Source organism: Aythya fuligula, chromosome 1, assembly GCF_009819795.1.
Source record: "Aythya fuligula isolate bAytFul2 chromosome 1, bAytFul2.pri, whole genome shotgun sequence".
Taxonomy (NCBI): Eukaryota; Metazoa; Chordata; class Aves; order Anseriformes; family Anatidae; genus Aythya; species Aythya fuligula.
The window spans coordinates 140,801,210-140,825,818 of NC_045559.1; the positions used below are offsets into that span (position 1 = coordinate 140,801,210).

The 24,609-nt window shown below is 37.9% G+C and overlaps 1 protein-coding gene across 2 annotated transcripts; it reads left to right on the forward strand.

The window, feature by feature from the left end:
- The first annotated feature begins 1,278 nt into the window (after window positions 1-1,278).
- Window positions 1,279-24,284, forward strand: TMEM182 (transmembrane protein 182). Of its 2 annotated transcripts, none has more exons than XM_032205543.1 (5): window positions 1,279-1,419; window positions 1,860-1,959; window positions 3,807-3,905; window positions 12,629-12,766; window positions 24,026-24,284. In XM_032205543.1, the coding sequence occupies exons 1-5, from the start codon at window positions 1,279-1,281 to the stop codon at window positions 24,247-24,249; spliced, it is 702 nt and encodes a 233-aa protein (XP_032061434.1). In that variant the 3' UTR covers window positions 24,250-24,284. The 2 variants fall into 2 exon arrangements, with proteins under 2 accessions (XP_032061434.1, XP_032061442.1); XM_032205551.1 differs by having other exon boundaries at window positions 1,866-1,959.
- The last annotated feature ends 325 nt before the right edge of the window (window positions 24,285-24,609 follow it).

Below are 24,609 nucleotides of genomic sequence, written 5' to 3' on the forward strand. Positions count from 1 at the left end.
CTCCGTGAGCACACTGCAGTACTGTCTGAGTGGGCATTGGCAGTAGGAATTCCTAAGAGCTAAATCTGTTGCAATATAATTTTGCAACAAGTATTTTATGGAGTGAACTGACTTCATCTTTCTCTTGGTCATAGCACTTTCCAGCACAGGAAAGCAGTGAGGATTATTTACTCCAATGATAGATAACACCAGTGGAATTTTATTGGGTAAGAACTGCATGATCTGATGCATGGTACAAACTCAACAGATCTCTACAGGAGGAAACCCTGTAATGCACTGGAGATGGCAGGGAAGGCTTCCTTGGCATTACAAGAATTTTTGGAAAAGCCTTTTTCTTATGCAGTGAATCATTGGAATTTAAATGTGCTACCTGATCACTTTCCAAAATGTCCAAGGAACACAGATGGGAAAGTGTCTTCTTTTTTAAAAAGTTTGATATTTCTATACCGGGTGCTTGGGAGATGTGATGCAGGAATTGGTTTCACTTTTTCATTTTTAGGATGTTCTTGGTTTTATTTGCTTGCATTTGTCAGATATGCAAATAAATTGAATGGGAACAAATAAAGCAGTTAAATGCTTAGTGTCATTAAAGCTATTACTTTACAGGTAAGATGCAAATTTGTAAAGCTAAGTGTATGTGCAATAAAGGTCAGGACTTTCCAAAGGCATCTCTGTGATTTGGCTTACATGTTTTCAGAGTTCCATAAAGAAACAAACAAACGCAATCTTAATTTAGTGAAGTGATTTATAGTAACTTTCAAAGTGTTGTTCATATATCCGTCCCTGCTAGCAGCCAGGCAAGTTTTCACCTCCAATTCTGAACGTTGCAAGTCTTTACTGCTACTCTGGGCTCTGTAACACAGTTCATGTGGACTGACAGAGCCATTGCAGCTCCACCTCCATCTCCGCTGATTTTGATGTACCAGCTGCAATAATATTTCAAGTCAATCCCTGATTAGTTATGGGAAGGTCAGCTATTTCTGACTGGCCTCGCCCAGACGGAGAAACAGAATGAAGCTGTGCCATCAGTGTCCTAAAATAGATGGCCCTTTTCATCTGTCAGTCTTGAGTCAGCCACATGGAACACAAATTAGGAGACACAAATCAGCTCACAGGGCATTGAGAAACACAGGGAGAAAGTCAAGCAAGGAGGAACTTCTTCAAACATGAGCTGTATTCTCCAAACTTTCTAGTCATTTGCACAATAATTTTCTTTTACAATTTCTTCTTCAGTAATTTTAAAAAAATACTTGCATTTTTTTTAAGATAACTTTGATAATGAAACTGAGTGTAGGAATATTTTTTGGAGGTTTCTTTGCAGCTCTAGGGGTTTTGCTTTTTTTGGTGGCGTTTGGAACTGATTATTGGCTTCTTGCTACGGAAATAGGAAAATGTTCAAAAGCACCAGAAGATATTGGGGTTAGTATGGATTTTATTTGTAATGGGAATTATATATTGGTTGTTTCTTGGATGTATTTATTTTGTAAAAATATACTTCAGTAGGAACTTTTGATCATGTTCATTTTGGCCGTCTGGAAATCTGCTGCTTCAAAACAAGGCTACTTCAAAACCTCTTTTAAGCAATTATTATCAACTCCAAAAATAATTTGTCTTTTGTGATACAACTTCTGTGATATGACAGTCTTTCAAAGGAAATGTAACTATATAGATGTACTATAGCTAACCTTCATGCAGTCTATGATTCATTGTGGTGGTATTATTTTTTACCTAAACATCTAAGTTCATGTGAATTTGATTCTTTCAGGTAGCTGAAAAAGGGTATGGGATTTTTATTTATTTATTTATTTATTTATTTATTTATTTATTTATTTATTTTTATTTATTTATTTTTTCCATAGGGAGAGAAGGCCACTTTCCATCATGAAGGTTTCTTCTGGAGGTGCTGGTTTAGTGGAAAAGTAGTAGAACATAACTCCAGCATGTGGAAGTTCTGGTACAGTAAGTAACTCTTTTCCTTTGTTGCTATCTACAGTAGTTTGATTTCAAAGTTCTTTTTTTCTTCTTCTTTTTTTTTTTTTCTGAGTGGTTGTGAATCACTCAGTTTCATTTGGCTTCTTTAGTTCTTCAGCTATCTTTAAATAAATTTAAAAGTGACAAACACTTTCATAATTTGTACTAAAGGAATCCCCAGGACATAATCATACATGTCTAAGTATCACTTTATTCATCAGGTGTTACGTTATTCTTCTCCTTTGTTATTCTTCTCCTGTGAAGACAGTCTGTGAGAGCCGGGGCTGTTCAGCCTGAAGAAGAGAAGGCTCAGGAGTGACCTTATTGCAGCTTTTCAGTACCTAAAGGGCACTTACAAAAAAGATGGAGAACAACGTTTTGCTCGGGCAGACAGTGACAGGACAAGGGGAAATGGTTTCAGACTAAAAGAGGGAAGTTTTAGATTAGATGTTAGGAGGAATTTTTTCACTCACAAGGTGGTGAGGCACTGGCACAGGTTGCCCAGAGAAGCTGTGGATGCCCCATCCCTGGAGGTGCTCAAGGCCAGGCTGGATGGGGCTTTGAGCAACCTGGTCTGGTGGGAGGTGTCCCTGCTCATGGCAGGGGGTTTGGAGTTGGAGATCTTTAAGGTCCCTTCCAACCCAAGACATTCTATGATCCTAGGATATAGTTCTATGTTATACCTGTCCTGTTAAGTCTGAGTCCCTTCTTATCAGGACAGTCTCTTGCTTTTTGTTGTTAATAGTCTTAATTGTTAATTGTTTATGTCTGTAACGTTGGAAAAAGATCCTTGTGGTTAGGATGGTCTGTGAGTTTTTGCCTGCACTATTTTTCCAGCTAGTTCTATGAGTAGCTTAAGGAGGGCACGAGCAATTCGATGGTGAGAACTGTGTCATCCACATCCTCTCCAGAAAAATCTCTCTTCTAGTTGCACGGATGACGTGTTTTCTTTCACTACATGCCAGGATTCTGGAAGATAGTGAGTTTTTTGCCACCAGATTTTCCAATGAAGAAGAGACTGAGCAAAACTTCTACTGTGTTTGACCGTACTCGTGATATACAGCACTCCCTCTCCTTATTGAGAGATTTCCACAATTCTTGTGAAAAGCAGGTGCCATCATACCATTTTGACTTCAATATCCATATTTTTCTAAATATGTTGGTTGGTCTTAGGTGGCAAATGTAATATTCACTGTAGTTAATTTCCCCTTGTTCTTTATCTGGAGAATTCTGCAGTCAGGAATATGAAATGTGAAGGTGATTTAAACTATAGAAAGCCTTTACCCTTTGCAAAGAATGTTTTTATAAGCATTTAATAAAAAAAGGTGAAATAACACTTCTCTGGAGGTATTGATTCCATAGTATGAACTCATAGTTGTTGGGAATGTAAAATTTCTGAAGATGCTCGGTATTTGTCATTATCTTTTCACAAGAGAAAAATTAATTTCCTGTTTTTGTTGTTGTTTGTTTGTTTTGGTGGGATATGCAGTAATGAGAGAGAAATAATTAACCTTCACAAGAGAAAAGAACGTATTCATATAAAAGCATACATAGGCATTGCATATAAATTGCAGTGTACCAGACCCTTCCCTCAAGAGAGGCTTCTTTACTGTTCCTGTAGTACAAATCTGAGCTGCCCTTTAAGGAATATCCTTGGCTGAATATCAAGGCTGGTATCTATTACCAACGCAAAATCCACTGTAGAGCTACTGCCTGGGAAGGAACCTGGAATCTTGACCTATGAAACTCAGTTTACCTATTTGAAAAACAGGCACAAAATATTGTATTTCTAAGGCATTAATCTTTTTCTCTCTTTTTCTCTCTTTTTCTTTTAGCCAACCAGTCACCTTCTAAGAACTGTACACATGCATACCTCTCACCATTTCCTCATATCCGAGATGAACACAACTCAACCTCCTATGACTCTGCAGTCAGTAAGTATTTTTTTTGGCTGCAAATGGATACAATGCCTATAGTTTCAAGAAAACAATTTGGATGCTTCAGTACAAAACAGCATTATCACTCCACACAGTTTAATTTGCAGAGTTTTGGTGTTTCATACTCCTCGTACTTTTACAACACACATATTTAAGACACTATTTAGCAAAGCACGTAAATGAATGCATAGCTTTAAGTATAATGGCAGAATGAAAATCATTTCTAAAAACAGAAACATTTCTTTTTAGTGAATCATTTTTTTTTCATACAGAAAAAATATCTTCCTTGGGCTGAATGCATTAAACAAATACTTCTTCTCATATATCCCAATTAAACTATTTCTTGTTAAATAAATAACCACATGTGGAATTATATTGCTCTTTTACTTTATGAGAAGGGAAAAGAGGGGCCTTGATACCGTCTAAGTTTATTCAACTAACTCAGATATACTGCACCAAGTACTGGAGGTGCCAGCTTCTCTCCACTAACACTATAGGAAGTTGCAGCGCTAAAATTAGTTTGAACAGTGTGTGCCATACATGAATAATGTAGACCAAGAGTGTAGCAATGTGCAATCTTGTTTTGTAAATTAAGTTATTTTTGAAAATATATATATATTCTATAACATTTCAAAATACTTGATATCTTAAACTGAGATATTAACACTGAGAAACTATAGTGTAGTAACAGACATACATATGTATATGTAAAATACACAGAATCGAAAACCTTATACTTGAATAATGCCTGGAAAGCTCTGTTTTTACTACTCCACTTAAAAAATTGGTCACATTTAATCAGATCAAGGGCTTTATGCAAATGTATTTGAAAATATTGCTTCTGATGCCTATTTCATGTGACTTTTTAAATAACCTGTGATGTGGGGATGCTGCATGTCTCCAAGCCTGCTGACTCAATGACTTAAGTGATCCCTGAAGCTGTAATTATACCTTTGCTGACTTTGAAGTGTCTTCAGAATCCATTTTTTATGCTGCAGACATGAAAAAGAAGTTGGACTGGTAACAGTTCTGTTAATCTTCAGAAATTATGAACTGTTTGTCCAGGAAGAATTAATACCTCACCATTCAGAGTCAGAGATCTAATCTGTAACTTCGAAGCACATCTAGAACAGTTTATCTTTCCATTTGAAAGTGACGAGTCATCTTCTCGTAATAATCTAGACAGAGTTTGTATTCCACCATTCACTCATACATTCACAAAAGATCTTCAAATCATATTGCATGATTACACAGAAGTGGACAAACAAAGAATAAAGAAATGAGAAGGAACATCATCAAAAGTTTAATTAATTTCAGTTAATGTTTGCCAAAAGAACCACTGCTCAAATATAATTTTCCTATCTATATTTTATATTACAAGATTAAAAATAGACAGAACTGTACTATAGATGCTGGCCCAGGTAGAGTATATTCAGAGCCATTCCTGCTGTATAAATAGATACAGTTGGATTGCTTTGGAGCTTATTAAAACTGGAGACGTTTTTTTTTTTTTTTTATGCCACCAGTTCATTTTCAGCATCTAGAGCAGGTATACTTGTTCAAGAATCTTCCACAACTTTTTATTAAGAATGTTATATCATCATCTCTTCTGTTAGTTCAAAATTCATTCCTCTTCTAGTGTACTTCAACAGTCCTGCCTGTGATATGTGGCAAACAGGCTTTTAAAACCTCACTGAATCTGCAGTTACTAAATTAAGTAATACTAGAAAGTTGTTGTCTTTCTGATTCACAGTGGAGGAAATGCTTCTCTGAATTAGTCAGTGGAGAAAGCCCTCCATCTGATTTCATGCAAAAAAATATGTTGTCAGCTATTTGAACATTGACTTGGCTGCATCTAATACCTTCTGTCAGCAAAACATAGAACAAAAGGGCACTACCAAAAGATTAGGGTTCTCATTTCTTTTTTTTTTTTTGGTTTTGCTACTGTATCTTGATACAGTATTTCCTTTTTCATGGCTTATAGCTTTCTCAAAAGTTATACTTTGGGGGATAAAAAAAATAATAATCCACCACTCCTGGTCCTTTCAGAAAGATTTTTCACCACATTTTTCGTAAGACCTCCAAGTCATATTTTAATTTGGAATGGATAAGAAGAAATATTTTGTCATCTGAAAAATAGTTTGCTGAAAAATAAACAGTTGAATAAAAAGCTTTAAACTTCATTAGAGAAATCACGTGTGGATGTACAACACAATTTTCTAAAAATCTCTAACTTCATGTTAACAGAACTGTTACTTTCTGAACAAGCAAAGGCATACACCTTCTTTTACAGACAGCTCAGCTTTAAGAGACTACGAGAACTTGTCAGAGCAAATTGGATTTAATTACAGACCCTAGTGAAAACACAACTATGGTTTGTAGCTGGAGTGCCATGTTACCATCCAGCTAGGATGGCTCAGGCAAAAATAAGTTTCCTGAGGACTATAAAATCTCTGATAATTTTTGAGTGGAGTGACTGAATGAAGTCCTCTGTTGACATTTGCTTTGGCTTTAGTATCTGTAAGAATGTGCCTCAGAGTTTTTCTGGGCCATGGCCATAATTCAAAAAAGGCTTGATCTATCCTCTCTTAGTTTATTTAGATATTTTTGTGTGTTGGTTTTAAGGTGTTTGATAGTTCCCAGAAAAACTCAAACTCTGAAGACCTTGAAGTTTAGTGTGTTAGTATGCTTTACACAAAAGGCCTGGTTCATCCTCTTACAGAAACCTAGACTATGAGTTCTTGCTGTGAAGAGTTATAGCCTTAGATGGAAATGTGAAGACAGAAAAGCCTACAGTGATGCTGACATTGGGGATTCAAATGCATGTTTTATTGTCTCAGATTTCCTTTCATCATTACTGTCAGATACATGATCAGCTTGGAAGGGTGGGTTAGTACTGTTTTGAAATTGCAGCTTTCTGTATCTTAATCACAAGTACTACGGCTTTGTTCATTCATTGGTTTTGTTAAGCATCTTGGTGGATCACCTACCTGCAGTGTAAAGTGCAGTCTACAGCTGTGCTAGCCATCATTTATAGTTATGCACTTAAACAAATTTGCAGGCCATGTCATTTATCTTAGCCTGAAATAGACATCTAAATGAAGTCAGGGAAGCCTGACTCTAGTGACTTTCTGTGATGTTACAATGTTTTATAGTGACAGCTATTACAATGTGCAGCTATTAAGAGGACAGACAGCACCTCATTGTGTCACCAGCAGATTCATTTATATGATGATTCACAAACATATGTGCAACAGACTACAACCTAGGAATAATAATTTAAAAAAAATAACCCATACAATAAAAGTACCAGAATAGTGACCTTTATTTATTTTATTCTAAATATTTTATTCTAAAATAAGCATACTTATATATACATTTTTATAATTGTAATTATATTACTTAAATAATATTTTTTTGCAAGCTAGATTAATTCATGGTATCACATCACTGGATTACTTAACATAGATATTCAATGACTATCATACTTTTATAAAACTCTCTTTTACTGTACAAAGTCCTTACTCATACAAATAGTACCATATTGCAACAGTGAGATAATTCCTAAGAAAAAGAAGTATAAGATCTATCACTTAATCAAGTCATCAATTAAAAAATAAATTTAAAAAAAAATGCAAGTTTATTTGGAAATATGCAGTAGTTTCTTAACTGTTGTAAATTGCCCCAGCAACTTCTGAGGTTAAATTAGAAGCAATTTAATGGGGCTGCACTGACACATCAGTTTAATACTCTGATTTGTAGCTGCTAGTACTTTTTTTTTCCTGACCATTTGTATCTTATTTTGTCCAGTACTGGGCACATTGCCAGCATTTGAAGTAGTGCCTAATATAATGTGGAATACAGAATGTTTATAGGACTGAAGAGAAGTTCTGGTTCAGCAACTATTACACCTAAATTGGTGTGATCAAATTTATTGGCAGGTTTGTTGCTGGGCTGAAATTAACCTAAAGTAATCTAGGAAATATCAGCAATGAAATCTGAAAATAATAACTGTATAGTGAGATGCTAGAGTTAGCCTATTTTTAGGGCAAAAAATGCTGTTATGTAATACGGTCACATAATTGCCTGTGAGAGGTTGTAATACAGTACATTTACTAAGGAAGAACTCCCCAGCCACTGAGCAGTGATAAAGCAAGAAGTATTTAAAAAAGCAATGTATTCATAATGTGAATATTGTATTTATTTTACTGTTAAGGTTATTTGAAAAAAAAAAAAAAAGATTATTACTACTAAGGGATAATAAAGGGTACTGAGTGAAACTGATAAAAGTTTTGCAAGGTTTATTGTGTTGCTAGATGTGTCTCAGGTGCTGCTGCTGAGAGCTGTGATCACATTTGCAGTTGTTTATCTGCAGAGAAGATACTTTAGATATAGAACAGTTCAGGCATTTTACCTTTCATTGTATTTTATATCGGTAGTGGCATTTTGATGCCTCTTGTCAAAATCATTTTGATATCACTTCAATTAAATAGAGAGGTAAAAAAGATATTCTGAAATGCACTATTTAGCCAAACCAAAGGAAAGGTTAGGTTCACTTTAGGACCTGAGTTTGTAGGTGAAAAATCACGTCATTTTAATGATTCTTTGTAATGTTTATGAAGCACTGAACTCACACATACTTCAAAAAGATGTTCAGCTTTGTAGGACTTAATAATTCTTGTTCAATATTGATTTTTATTTTTATATATATATATATATTATTATTTTTTTGTATGCCATAGGAAATGTATGGGCCAAGTCTTTTACATGGCTAAGAATTTGAAGGACTTGAAGTTGGCAAGGGCAATAAAGTATGTGGTGTGGTTTCATGAGTTTGGTGTTAACATCTCTAGTTTATAGATGGGTGTTGCGTTGTATTTAGTTAACCAGTTCCTGAATAGCCCATTATGGAGGTTTTGAGGTGTGCATTGCTACTACATAAAAAGTGTGTCTTTTAGGTGACATCATTGTGTAACTGTGTCAAATATATTATTACTTATTTCCATATCAAGCACCAGTAACGTCAGAAAATATGAAACTGTGGCATCAGTTTCTAAACAGGGTTGGGATCTCCTATACAAGAAAAGGGAACTTTTGATATTTTTCAGTCCAAAATTCAGTCCCTTACATAAAATGTGATACTTCAGCTGGTTTTCAAATGATGCAGAAGCCTCCAGAGGAATCTAGGTTAGTTAGTTAATCTAAGTTTCTCATTTAGGAGAAAACCAGGTGGAAAGGCAAAATCACAGGTCACGCAATTTGAAAGTAATATAATTCAGCTGCAATATTCTCATGGTATGTAGACGGAATGGTGCAGAGCTCAAAGACAAGCATTCTGGCTGTACTCCTGTTTTCCTCTAAGTACTATTTTATTTTTAGGCCTGCCTGTCACTACCAAGACAAATGTTGTACCCTGATGAAGGGACAGCTTACCAAGAGAAGTTACAGAACCTCTGTTTAGCACTCTTGCAACGTAGAGCAACGATATCTAAGGTTAACACTACAGATAGGTTTACCTCAGACTTTGCGGTAGCGCTTGTACTTTATTTCTTCCACTGCAGGAAATACTTGGAATAACACAAGTACTTGAGGTAGCTAATTCTGACATATCTGTAAGGTTCATTTACTTAGTGCCTGCTCTTTACAGAGGCAAGGACATTCCTTGTTTGGACCAGAACATGGGCTATCTTATGAACTGCAGGTGCAAACTTCTTTTAACTGAAAGGTGCAAACTTCTTTTAACATCTTGTGTATGTACACTGAACCACAGTTGAAACAGACTGCTTGGATCACAGTGTCATCCCTTTTATATAAAGAAGCATATTAAAAAATATATATATTATAAAGAATCATAATTCAAAACTGTCTTCAGTTGTTTTTTTATCTGCTAAAGATCTCCTCAATCCTAGAGCAGCAGAGTCTTTGACTTAAGAATTTCATCCTTAGGTAGGTTTATTTCAACCACCTCTTTTGTGTTCATCTGTTGATGCCAGCTAAGCTAGTGACTGCAATAGGGCTACACTGTAATTTTGAATGGTTAGCTCCACGGGAAGCGATCTTGCCCATCTAAACAGAGAAGGTAGGAGATGTGGTCTGGGTAAAAATGGTCTGAATATGAAATAAGTGAAGTCTTCTCTGCAGGAGAATGGTTGCATTTTAATTCCATTATTAAATAAAATGTCTAGATGCTCTTAGGGTGTTTATTTGGACTTGTGCCACAAATGGCCTTAATGACTTCCTGTCTTGTAGATTAAAAGGGGTAAATATTTGCATGAAAAGTCACAAATTTGAGAGCATTGAAGACTTTTTACCTGTCTTCTTCATTTTCTAATTGTTGTTTAATGATGGAGTTAGCTAGATAAACGAGTATTAGGATCATCAGAATATCTCCATGATTCTCTAGAGAAAATAATTACGTATAGAGGAATACAACGGAAGCTTATTTCAGGTGATAGCTAGGTCAAATCTGTATTTCATATATAATGCAAAAAACAGTTACGCTGTTGGAGCAGAGAAACAGATTTTCTCTTGTATAGTCACAGAGAGGTTTAAATAGATTTTCATCAGGTACATTTGTACTCCATTTATGTTTAGTTTTCAGGAATATTTGAGGAAATCAAGCTTTTCTGGTAAAAGTTCACTAAAAACCGTCTTCAAAGTTCCTGTACAAAGAATATATAATGAAGCTGCACACTAATTTCGTAATGCTGGAGAAGCTTGTGTCCTCATCCATTCAGAAAATAGAAACAGTGCTATATAACTTCAGTGACTGACCATAATGATATTGAAGTAAGCTTTTTCAAGGTCCATTTTGGCCAATGTGTCCTATTATGTAGCATGACTTTGAAGTACCTTGGGCCATCCATGTAAAGGAGTTGGGTGGTTATAGGCTGATTTAGCAGTATTAGGTTTTAAATGAGGAAGTAATGTCCCATGGACTTGGGGACTGCGATGAAGCTTAGCAAAGTAGACCCATGAGTAAAATAATATGAAATTGCTTCAAATACCCAAGACCAAAGGACTTGAGAGATTTACCTTTCTAGGTCTCCATTCACTGTCCATTTGCATTAAGTGAATCATTTAACAATGTGTTTAACTTTAAACAGGTGCCTCAATCCCATAAGAATTAGAGTACTTAAAGCAGAACACACACTTAACTGATTTGCTGAACCACAGCCTTATCTCTTACCTGCTATTTTCATATTTATTTGTTTATGTGAAAGGAAGCCTTGTATTGGATATGAACCAAAACACAGTTTTAGCCCTTCTGCCAACTACTTTCAGACACATTCATCTTCCCTGTGCCCAAATCTGCTGATCACTGTGGCAGAAAATTATGTCTGTGAATCTTTGCCTAGATTAAAAAGGTTGTTATTTAAAAAGTGTGTCTAATGTGATGTGGTGAATGTGATCTAGCTAATACATTTACAGGGTTTAGGTAGGCAAGATGATGTATACTTTAACATGAGTTAAGCTGGTCAAGTTGAAAACTATAAATTTTTGAAACACATTAGTGGGAAACACAAACTGATAATGTCTAGCGCACCTTTGGTCTTTAGATGAGAGCAAACCAGAATTATTCCAAGCTGGCTTTAGCAGCCTGAATGGATTTGAAACTTTCAGGAGTTGAACCAGTATAATAGTTGCTTAGTTGTGTTTTGCTATAACAGTAAGTAGGTGCTGTCAAATGATAAGTGGCAGTTTCTTTTGTGACTCACTTTTTCTGACATGCCAGCTGGCTTATATGCTTTCTCTCAGTTGGGTGGAAATGTTTTTAACTGACTGAATTGTCAGTGCTTCAAGATTTTCAGATCTGACGATGGAGATCTTTGCAACTCATAATTTTACTAATGGGTTGTGTTAATGTACCAATTTTTAAATTCATGGGAGAAATTTATGTCACTCTTGTAGCATTTGTAAAATGATGACTTTGTTAAATGGATGTGCAATTAACCAGCTAAAAAATAATTGTTAGAAAGACTCTTTTGGCCAGAGTATGTCACAAAACTCTCGGCTCATTTATCACCAGCTGCATCCATTAATTCAGCACTGCTTGGCACTGTCTAACAGGGACTTCTGAAACATCACATTTTAAATTTAATAAAATACAGAGAGCATTAGAGCAGGAATAGGCTGTTTAAAAAAAAATGTGTTTTTTTTTTTTTTTTTTTCAGTTTACATTTCTGAGTTGCACTTCTTTCCTGCTTAAATTTCCTTGTATTGAATATACTATATGTAAGGAGAATTATCCACTAGTAAATTATAGAGAACTCAAAGATTGCTTTTGGTGAGAGGTTCTGAGCACTAATAATGTCAAAATGTTAGAATTCTCTGCTTCTCCCAGTCAATTTTGGTAACACAATTATATCCAGTCAGTCCAATCATTTACTCCAAAGTATCATTGCTACACCTTTGGTGCACCATTTTCTAAAAAGCATAAATTTGCTATGTTGCAAGTCACTGTCTAAATATTAAGCATATAGACTTCATTCATGGTAACTTACATCTTATTTTCCGTGATCATCAGATAAGAACTGGGGTCCAAACCTACTTCGATCCACATGATATATAAGGTGCACACACAATGGAATGAATGTTTGGTTTGTTAATAAGGAAAGTGAAAAGAGAAGAGGAAAGGAAAAAGTATTGTTAGGCAAATGCGTCACTTGATTAACTTCTAAAAAGTGTTGTGTGCTTTTTTCTTTCTTCCCTTTCTCCAGTTTATCGAGGTTTCTGGACAGTTCTTATGCTCCTGGGAGTGCTCACTATTGTGGTGGCTAGTTTCTTCATCATCTGTGCAGCTCCTTTTGCCAGCCACATTCTGTACAAAGCAGGAGGAGGCTTTTACATCATTGCTGGTGGGTATACTGTTTGCTCAATCAATTAAAGCTATTAGAATAGAAAAGATATGAGGTATTTCACCCCATTTTCTGTGACAAAAATTATACTAATCATGGGTAAAAGAAAGAAAAAGTGCATACCTCTGTCCTTTGGCTTTTGGAGCGCCTGCCTTGGAGACAATTCTTTCCACAGTTATTTAGTCATAAAGCCATTCAAAAAGCTACCTTTTGATTAAGATAAAAACAACAAAAAAAATCTATGACCATTCATGGAATCACTTTGCAATTTCAAACTAATTATTTAGCAGGAAAAGGAATGCATATTTAGGGATGCTGCCTTGAAGGACTCTCAAGGGCTTTAGCTAAGAAGAGGTTTTTTAATCAGTGGCACAAAAGCAATGAAGATGGTAATGGTAGACTCTAAAGAAGTTGCAAGACACAGCACATTCACGTGACAAGAATAGGAGACATTTTTTTATGTGATTGGAATGCACAAAATAGCTGTCAAATGTAAGTAAGTGGAAGCTCTAAACCTCTGTGAATGAAACATAGTTAATAACTGAATTAACCTCTTTCCTCATAACCCACATATAATCATAGAATCATACAATCATTCAGGTTGGAAAAGACCACCAAGATCACCTAGTCCAACTTTTAACTTAGTATTGATAAGTCCACCACTAAATCCTGCTACTAAATTCTGTGCGTTTCTTGAAGACCTCCAGGAATGGTGACTCAACCACTTCCCTGAGTAGCATATTTCAGTGCCACACAACCCCTTCAGTAAAGAAATTTCTCCTGATATTCAACCTAAACCTGCCCTGGTGCAACTTGATGTCATTTTACCTCATTGTACCACTTTGTGCTTGGGAGAAGAGCCCAACCCCCACCTCACTACCACCTCCTTTGAGGTAATTGTATGGCACAATAAGGTCTCTCCTAAGCCTTTTTTTCTCCAAGCTAGACAACCCCAGCTGCCTCAGCTGTTCCTCATAAGACTTGTTCTCTAGACCCTTCACCAGCTTCATTGCCCTAATGGCTTCATATGAGTTATATATATGCAAATATGTAGGATGCATCCTTCCAGGATTCAGCTGATTTGACCAGCTTTTTGGGACACTGTTCTGTTCACAGAATCACAGAATCACAGAATTTCCTAGGTTGGAAGAGACCTCAAGGTCATCGAGTCCAACCTCCAACCTAACGCTAACAGCCCTCCACTAAACCATATCCCTAAGCTCTACATCTAAACGTCTTTTGAAGACTTCCAGGGATGGTGACTCCACCACTTCCCTGGGCAGCCTGTTCCAGTGCCTCACAACCCTTTCAGTGAAGAAGTTCTTCCTAACATCTAACCTAAAACTCCCCTGGCTCAACTTAAACCCATTCCCCCTCGTCCTGTCACCAGGCACGTGGGAGAACAGGCCAACCCCCACCTCACTACAGCCTCCCTTGAGGTACCTAAAAAGAGCGATAAGGTCACCCCTGAGCCTCCTCTTCTCCAGGCTGAACAAGCCCAGCTCCCTCAGCCGCTCCTCGTAGGACTTGTTCTCCAGGCCCCTCACCAGCTTCGTCGCCCTTCTCTGCACCCGCTCAAGCACCTCGATGTCCTTCTTGTAGCGAGGGGCCCAAAACTGAACACAGTACTCGAGGTGCGGCCTCACCAGAGCTGAGTACAGGGGGACGATCACCTCCCTAGCCCTGCTGGTCACACTGTTCCTAATACAAGCCAGGATGCCGTTGGCCTTCTTGGCCACCTGAGCACACTGCTGGCTCATATTCAGCCGACTATCAACCATCACTCCCAGGTCCTTCTCTGCCTGGCAGCTTTCCAACCATTCCTCTCCCAGTCTGTAGCTCTGCTTGGGGTTATTGCGCCCCAGGTGCAGGACCCGGCACTTGGCCTTGTTAAACTTCATGCAGTTGACCTCAGCCCATCGGTGCAGCCTATCCAGATCCTCCTGCAGAGCTTTCCTACCCTCAAGCAGATCGACACACGCACCTAACTTGGTGTCATCTGCGAACTTACTGAGGGTGCACTGTTAATCTTTAAGAGTCTGGGAAGATGTGTAAGATAGAAATTGGACAGGATATAAATGATAATATGTGCTCAATCACCATTCTAAATTGTATACAGCCTGGTGAGAGTCAGTTCTAAGAGCAGGATTGTGCTATGGAGCAGAGCACCCATGCCAAAATCAAAAGGCCCGGGCTCTCTTTCTGCTTCCCTTATTGATCTGCTGATACTGCTTACCCACTTCACCTTGGAGTTCTGCATACACAGGCTAATAATGATTGTAATTTACTTGTAAAGGACCTTCAGCAAAGTGTGGGGTGTATTTTATATTGTTGCTGAAAAAAATCCTGAATGTTTGCATTTGCTCCCTTGAGGATTACTCTTCCCCACTTTTAAAAGACATGAAAAAAATATTCATAATCTGTTGGAAATTCTAAGGTTGTTCTGGCAATGATTTGTAGGTTAAAAGCCCATGAAAGTCATGCTCTTTTTCTGCATTTGTAATCTGTAAAAATCTCTGCTGTCTCTAGAAAGTGGCAGAGACAGTTTGAGAGGAAATGGGAAAGCACCAGGATCTAGCAGGGAGCCCTCTGAAGTGTGTTTTTTTCCACCATGGGTCACTTCATTCACCCCATTTTAGGCAAGTGAAAGTTAGATCCCCAGGTCCGGGCTAGTCACCCTTGGCTTCCCTAAGAGGCCTGCTGGAAGCAATGACACTGATTAACAGTCAAAATGAAGTAAGAAGTCCCCAGCTGGCAATTCATTTCATCTTGAAGGAGGGGCCTAAGATAGCTCAGATAAATTCTCTATAGAGTCATAGAATCATCTAGGTTGAAAAAGACCTTCAAGATCACCTGCTCTCAATCCAACCTACTGAATCCCATCACTAGACCTCGTCCCTTAGTGCCATGTCCATGTGTTTCTTAAACACCTCCAGGGATGTGGACTCCACCACTTCTCTGGGCAGCCTGTTCCTATGTTTGACAACTCCCTCTCTGAAGAAATTCTTCCTAATGTCCAATACTTCCCCTGGCACAACTTATTTATCATTTGTCACATAAGAAATCAAGTACCTTTGGGCTTGGCAAGGTTATGGAAAAGATTCTCCTGGAAGCAATGTCACGGCACATGCAAAACAAAGAGGTGATCCAAGACAGCCATCATGGCTTCACCAAGGGCAAATAGTGCCTGAACAGTGTGGTGGCTTTCCATGATGGAGTGACTGCATCAGTTGACAAAGGAAGACCAATTAATGTCATCTACCTGGACTTCTGCAAGTCCTTTGACATACTCCCACATGACATCCTGATCTCCAAATTGGAGAAATATGAATTTGGTGGGTGGACCATTCAGTGGATAAGGAATTGGCTTGAAGGTTACACTCAGAGAGTGGTGGTCAATGGATCTATGTCCAAGCAGAGGCTGGTGACAAGTGGTGTACAGGGGTCTGTCCTTGGACCAGTACAGTTATAGAGTAGAATCATAGAATATCCTGAGTTGGAAGTTTTTAGATTTTTGAAGTTAAGTGAGTGTTATTAACCCTGTATATGACATTGGGCCTGTCTCTTTGCCCCTCTCACCCTTTGAATCTGTATAGCAGATGTTCTTTAAGGGAAATCCTGACTTTTACTATGCATATACTTAGTATCTTTCAGCTTCAGCACTATTCTCAACCACAGATTCAGAGCAGGGCTGTTATATGTTACCATTTTTGTTGTTGAAAAGGAAGGATATTTAGCAAAATCCTGTTGTGATTTCCCAAAAGCTGGTGGTTGTAACAGAATACTGGACCCTGCAGCCACTAGGACAGCACAAGACATTTTGGCTTGGTTATGGGGACCAAGTTCCTGACTGAGGAGCTATCATCAGGAACTATCCTGAATGAGGAACTGCATCTACTCCCAGTCACACCAGTAGAGCTGAGCTGCTCGAGGAAGGTACTTACTGTAACTATCATCCTGTTCAACATTTTAGCTCACTCACAAAACCAAAACCAAAAGCTCTTCTCACAAGTCAGTATACCCACACAGCCAATGTGTCCACGCTATTTCGCTGCCAACATGCAAGTGGCAGTAATACTAGGGAGTATATTAGGCTTCTGAGAAAGAAGTCAGTCACCATAGCTTTTCTGTAGAAGACTGAAAGCAGAAGATAGGAAGATCAGCCATTTTCCTACTTTTGCACTTTAAAGAAGAATGCTAGATGAATCAATTTTAATACCCACTATTGGATTGTATTGCTTTGCAACCTTAACTAACAAACTAGGTAGCAGTTAAAAACTTTGCCTCAAATTAAGAAAAAGCTTGTAGCATAATCTGTTGTCCGATCTTAGGGTTCAGAAAGCAGGTGATGAGGTTATTGTAAATGAGATTCAAGTCAACTAGTTATCCATCCTAAAGCTGTGTTTTGTCTAAACCGGGACTTGTCCAAAGCATTTGAAACTGTCCTGCACAACATCTCTGTCTCTAAATTGGAAAGATATTGGATTTGGTGTTGTTCAGGACCAGGTTAGATGAAGCTCTGAGCATCCTGATCTAGTGGGTGGCATCCCTGCCTATGGCAGGGGAGTTGGAGTTAGATGATCTTTAAGGTTCCTTCCAACCCAAGCCATTCTATGATTCTATGACTGAAGATCTTTCTGCCAGCACCACTAATCCCCATGTGGATGAACTGGAAGAGGTTATACTCCAAGGGCCAAGGGAGCCTCAGCAGGTTCTCCAGAGCATCCCAGATCTGAGCCCCAGAAAATCAGTAAATGTACCTAAAGAGCAGTTCTGATGTCTGATCTGTGGCAGGGTCGCACATCTGCCTTTTGCTCATCCCGATATTTAAGAAAGGTTGGACTAGGTGATCTTAGAGGTCTTCTCCAACCTGAATGATACTATGATTCTGTGATTCTAACGGCTTCAAGCTTCTCCTCTTAAGTGGTGCCTCTGAAGTACTACAAATGGAGAGGCAGACACAATTATTAGTATCTCTTGGAAACTTATTGACCAGCAACTTTCCATATTAAGCTTTCAAGTTTCACCCAAGTTTACAGGTGAAACATATGCTATGCTTGTGAGGAAAAAGTGCCTATCAGTTTAACAATACCACAGTCAATGAGTCGAGCAGTCTCTTTGCAAGCTCACCTCCATGTCTTCAGCCTTAGAGGATGGAACAAGAGCAGCTAAGGTAGCGCAAAATGTAAGAAGCCCTGTAATTTCTTCAAATGTCATAGGAAAAGAAGGGGAAACTGCCATAAAATAATCACTTTGGGCAACCTTCAATAAAAATTCAGATTATCCCAGGCCTCTTCCTGCAAGATGTCTGGATGTTACTTAAAACTTTCATTTCGTACTGATGTCAGGCAAGCAAGACCTCACGATGTGCACAGAGCATTACAGAATCACACCCTTGTGAAGACGCAAGATTAGAAATATGACTTCTGCTTCCTGCCAAAAGAGTGAAAAAGCTGATATTTTAATTCTAGCTCCTAGATGAGGACAAAATCTGTCTTCAGAGATAAGTGTGCCAACTACCATAACTCTAAAGTGGGATCCTCTGCAAATACTTTAGAGTTGAATGTAAACCATATTTTTTAAAGTAAAGGTCACAAGAGGCCAAGGTAGGTGGAAGTATCTATAATAAGGACAAGGACAGAAAAATGCAATTGAAAAGAAAAAATATATATACACAGACATGCAAGTTTTCCTCAAGTGAGAGAAAGAGTTCTAAACTTTTAGGCAGAAGTAAAAAGCTCACATCATTCTTTCTAGGACCTTTTGTCTTCATGTCTGCATAGTAAAAGATTCATGCCATAAACAGCCATTCACCATTGACAAGTGAAAGGCATTTATACGTGGGAAGAATAAGTACTAAAGGCCAGCAAACTGCCTCTTGAATTCATAGACATTTCTAAAGGTTCTGTATTCTTTTTCCTCTGCAATATGCACAAGTATTTGTTTGAAAGAAATTCAAAAGAATAAATGCAAAAGACAGAAAAGAGTGACCTCAGAGAAGTCCATGTCTTATCACATTGCACAGAGCTGTGTATCAAACATGTGTGTTCTTAAAAAAATGCAAAATGGGAAAAAAAAAAGAAAGAAAAAGGAGGAGGAGGGAAGTATTTATTTGTCTTAATCTCTCTCAGACATACTTCATGTTCTAGGAATAATTTCCCCCATCATTCCTGATTCATGCAACTGCTATTTTATTTTATACTCACTAAAAGGCAAGGGCAAATGGACATCCACATGCTATGAAAAAGGTCTAAATGCTGAAAATGTAGAAATACATCATAGTATACATTGTTTCTAAAAATATCTGCTTCATGAAATTCTGGAGGGTTTTTTTGTTTGTTTGTTTTTTAATCTCAGTGATTTTGACTGGAAGCTTGGCCATGGGAGTTCATGATATTCATGATAGATAGTAAGTACAAGAGTGCAGAAACAGATTTCCCAGAATAAATATATATTCATTTTAGCATATTCTCCTTCATAATGAATGGAGTTTCCTATCACAGTTATAATGGATGCTTTCTCAACTCTATTGGCGTGACTAATATTTTGGAGGAAAGAGACAAGCTGGTGAGGCAAACTTGTTGATGCAGAAGGAGGATGGAATAGCAGTAGTTATATAAATAGAAGGATTCTCCCTGTTGCCTTCCACAAGCAGTACAAACTTTAAGAAAATACTCTTCAGCAATAAAAAGCCTAACTCTCATCTCCACATTTACATGGTCATTGCCAATGCTTCTGAGTTGCCAGTATTTCAGTGACTCTACTGGATTCTTCAGAATCAAGTCTAAATCTTGTGACTGGGGTGATGTAAAGACATAGTAATTTTTAACTTTTTGCAATAAATGATTTTTCTTCAAAAAATACTCTGTTCTCTACACATAAACTGAGGCGGGCAGAAAGAGGAGACTCGGGGGGGGATCTCATCGATGTGTATATATACCTGAAGAGTGGGTGCAATGGAGACTGAGCCAGGATCTTCTTGCTGGTGCTCAGTGACAGGACAAGAGGTCACAGACAGAAACGCAGGAAGTTCTGTCTAAACATAAGGAGACACTTCTTGCTGTGAGGGTGACTGAGCCCTGAGGGTGGCTGCCCAGAAAGGCTGTGGGGTCTCCTCCTTGGAGGCCTTCCAAAGCTGCCTGGAGATGGGCCTGGGCAGCCTGTGCTGGGTGGCTCTGCTGGAGCACATCTTGGGCCTGGTGGCCTCTGGAGGGCCCTGCCAGCATAAGCCTGTGGTGCTGTGATTCTGTGATTTTGGAGATTTTTTTTTTTTTTTTTTTTTTTTTGAGATACTTTAAAACACTTAAGCAGACCACAATAGACAACTGTTTAGTAAGATTTTGTTATGTCTTCAATCAGATGACTTTACTTTGGTTTAAAGTATGATCCAGTGAATGGTAACCCACAAACCAGTATAAATAACAAAGGCAGAATATTGCAGAAGTAGTGTAGATGTATGCACAAGGTAGCAAGATGGAGAGATAGAAGACAGATAGATGTGTGTTTATTAGCAACTCTGCTTATGTTAAGCAAATTTGCCTTAGCTTTGAGGAGCAAAACTCCTCTGAAAGCCAGAACAGAATGTGAATACTTAGAACCTCTGAATATCAGATTTATTTTTTTTTCTATGCTTCATTTTTCTTTCTACAAAACAGCTTTTGATCTACATTTTTGTAAACTGCATACAAAGTTCTGACTGTAAATCCACATGTCTATTGCAGTTCATAATGTGTAGTCCAAATTAATATCTTGTGGTCTGTAAAAAATAACTTGCATATTATATGCATCTGAATCTTACATGCTACTCAGCCCACTGAACAAAGTGTTCTGTTCTTGATACTGCTTTTATTTCAAACCTTTCTTGAACAGCTAGCATCTCACTGTTTTATTAAAATGAGACAATGCAAACAGACATGGAGACATCCTCTGAAGAGAAACGTAATTCTTTTAGAATCTAACAAGCAGATAAATATTCAAGCCATAGTAACCATTCATTAAGCTCATAACTTGCCTTTGAATCTGGTGTTTTGATGCAATCAGTGTTGATGCCACGAGGAAAAACCCTTTAAGTCAAAGAGACTTGCACATGTGCTTAAATTTAAGCACAACCTGAAGTGCTTAATGGATAGGAAGGAACCAATGCCTCTGGCCCTAAACATCAAACATTTTCAGCAGATGCATTAGTGATAATAGAAGTATATGATCTGCTTCCCTGCTCTCACTACTGCTTCTAATGTACTCTAACATCTCAGGAAACAAGACCAAACAGACAAAACAGGTCAGCGTATGAAAAAATGTTTCTCTGTTTTTCTTTTTCTCTGTGTTACCATTTACAACATAGAGGAGACTCTGTATACTACCCTGCAAGTGCTTAACTCCCACGAAATCATAACTCTGTGAAAATTAGAAAAGATGGGCATTAACAAATGAAATCCTATTGGATCGATGGGACTTGGTCAGTTTTTATTTAGTCTGATTCTGCTGCTAAGGACATTTCTTGAACACTCTGAACAGTATACCTACTAATTAGCCTCCATTAGCAGGTAGTCAGAACCCTTAAATACTCTTTTTAGTGCCTTAATTAACTAAGAAGGTTTACATGTTCTCCCTTTCTTTTTCTTCTGTTTTAAAGATGGACATTTATCTCTGGCATACATTTCTTCAGCAAATTTCCATACCCAAGAATTTGATACAGGCCCAAGTTAGCAGCTTGCTGTGACATCACCTGATGGATTTTAACTTAGCTGAAGTTGTTTTACCACTCGCAGAACTGCTTGCTATTTTGCACCTACATGGAGCTGTCTCTAGTTTAACTAGAGGTTGCTTCAGACTGCCTGAGGAGCAAGGGGTTCCCATTTTGAAATTAAAGCACCTCTGAAAGACTCTTGCTTTAATGCTTCTGACTAACTGGGCTGCTTAGCTTTGTGTCTGGCCAGGGTGCCTGCCAGAGGTCAAAAGCATTCCAGATGTGCAAGGCCTGGTTATACTTACCTGCTGCTGTAGTAAGGGAATATACACCACTACTTTCTGTAATTATTATTCTTCTGGATTAAATTTGCTCTAATGTAGAGAATAAAATAAATAGAAGACTTTGGACATTTCAAATTAAACAGTCACAGCTATCTGATGAAGCAAATTCCAGTGTTCATGTGGATTTTACCATGTTATCAATGTATCTTTCCAAATATTTGTGTTGATTCTAATTTTCCTATGTTGCCTACATTATCTGTTATCATTATACCTTCTGTTACAGGAATCTTCTGCTCAATTTGACTTATATTTGGAGATTCTTCAATTTAATTTCTTATTTTGTTTATATCTGGCCCTGAGGTGATCCTTCTCTCTGATTGTTTCACCAGCTGTGTGTTTAATACAATTGCAGCACTAAATTCCATCAAAATTGAGTTTTGTGTAGGTAAAATACTTTCAAATTTGAATTTATGTCTTTTAGAGTTTAGTTTTTGTTTGTTTGTTTGTTTTGTTTTGTTTTAATAACTTCATTAGGAATTCAAGCCTGCACAAAAAATGTAATCCTGGAAGTATATTAGTATATTTCATAGACAGGAAATCCTTTGGGATTTTCAGTCACTTTTTGATTATGCCTCAGGTTAACTACTTCAGTTCATTTTTTTGGCTGGCTTCAAAAGGTAGCGTTCATAAACATTGAGTTGTGAGCTTTCACCTGTCAGATGTTCAGGATGTCCAGAATGTAAACCTATTACATTCTGACAATAAAGCAACAACAAAAATGTCAACAGGTCACCAATTTAAATTGCTGCAGCTAACCTGTCTGATTTTGCCCAAAGCAAATGAGAGAATGATGATAGGAGTTGCTTCCTGGTAAGTGGGTAGCAATGGCAGGGCAAGAGGTGGTGAGGCAGCATCTCAGCAGGGGGATAAGGAAAGGCAACCATGAAAGGGTACCAGGACAGCTGGGTCTGGAGGCAAATACCTCTCCATGGGTACTTACAAAGAGCATTTGTGGGTTTTGTCACAAGTGTCACATTTGTTCAAGGTTGCAATGTAAACATTTAGAGACCTCAAATATCTTTGACTTGTACTCTGCTGCTCTGCAGCCTGTAGGTTCAAGTTTGGCAATAAGTGCTCCCAGAAGTATTTCACTGGCTTATGGTTTTAACGAGGTACCTAAGCATCATGGCAGGAAAATATAAGTGGTGTCCCCCTAATATTTTAGTGTTGGAATAGATAACCCTGCTGCTTGTAACTGTGCTATGACAGCTGGAGCTCAGGGAGCATGTGGGTACAGGCTGGAGCATGCAAAAAATTCAGACTTGTGCCCTCAGCTTTCCAGTGGATTTTCTGCTAGAGCATCTGTGCTGCAGGCTTGCATTTCTTAAGTGTTCCTCTTACTAAAATAAAGAGGAACATTCCTCTAAACTAAAATAAATTATCAGGCATGTGACTGATACTTAGGAAAGCACTTTATTCTTATATCTCCTTCTGGTGTATAGTAACAAAGAGATTAACAAAGTTTGTAAGGACATGTGCTCCCATTGCTATCATGTGTAAACAATCCAACGGCCTTTCAGAGGAGTGGTTGGGAAAATGCTGTGAATTATGTGGTGGATTACTTCCAGGAAACTGTTCTGTATAATCTGAGGTTAATACTAATAGCCTGCTTCATAGTAGTTAATACTAATAGCCTGCAACTTCTTTTCTAATGTGGAAGATTTAAATGGAATACATTTGAATTTTTCTGCAAAATACTTGAGTAGAATACTCTGAATATTCTAAACCATGCCCTTTTCATTTAGGGAAAAAAAAAAAAAAAGCAAAATGTAGAGAGGTGAAGACAGTAGAAAGATTTCGCATCCCTTCCTCCTTTTCATACCTCATCCAGAAGCCTGTGATAGGAACAGTATCAGAGTTTGGGAAGTAAACGTAGAATTTGTTTTCTGGATCATATCATATCTCCCCTTTCTTCCTCCCTTTCTTCCTCCCCTGGCCCCTGAATTCAAAACAGTGAGTTTTGTCCCTAAACACACCCATGTTTCGGTCTGCCCACCAAAAATAGATATATCCTTTGTCATGGGAATATGACTTTCAGTCAAATCAGAAGCAAAGTGGGGACAAAGCTTGTCAGAGAAAGCCAAAGGCAAAAAATATCCAGTGGTTGCTGACTGTGCTTTGCAGAGGGGGCCACAAGTGTGGATGTGCTTCTAGGTATTATTGTATAACCAGTAAGTACACCCAGTGTTTGTCTCACACTGTCGTTAAAACCTGATGTTTCTTTTCCAGGTGTCTTGTTCTCACTCGTAGTTGTGATGTATGTCATCTGGGTCCAGGCGGTGGCTGATCTGGAAAACTACACAAACATGAAAAAATTGGATTGCCCAGACTTTGCTGTTTATGTACGCTATGGCTGGTCTTTTATGCTGGCTCCAATAGGAGTATTTTTTGCATTGTTAGCAGGAATGCTATTCTTGTTGGTAGGGCGTGCCATTTATTTACGCTCAGACTAGTCATATACTGAAGGGAATACAGGAAACCTAGCAAAATTTCATTCACAATTTTATACATTATTACTGTTATGGCAATCCTAAGTATGCAGGCACACTTCTGGAATTTCTTCTGTTATTTGTTGAAGGCTGATGGATGCAAAACTCAATACAGGAAGAAATCACCCTTAGTCCTAGCTAGTTGCTTTTAATTCTTTAGAAAGTACACATGTGGTTCACCATAGTGTACTACTAGCAGCATTTTTGCAGTTTTGCAAACAGAGGAAGGCAAAAATATTCTGCAACTGAAAGCCCAATGTGAAATGGGCCAAATCAACATTTTATACATTTCTTAACATGTGTCTTGTGCTTCTGCTTGTGGAG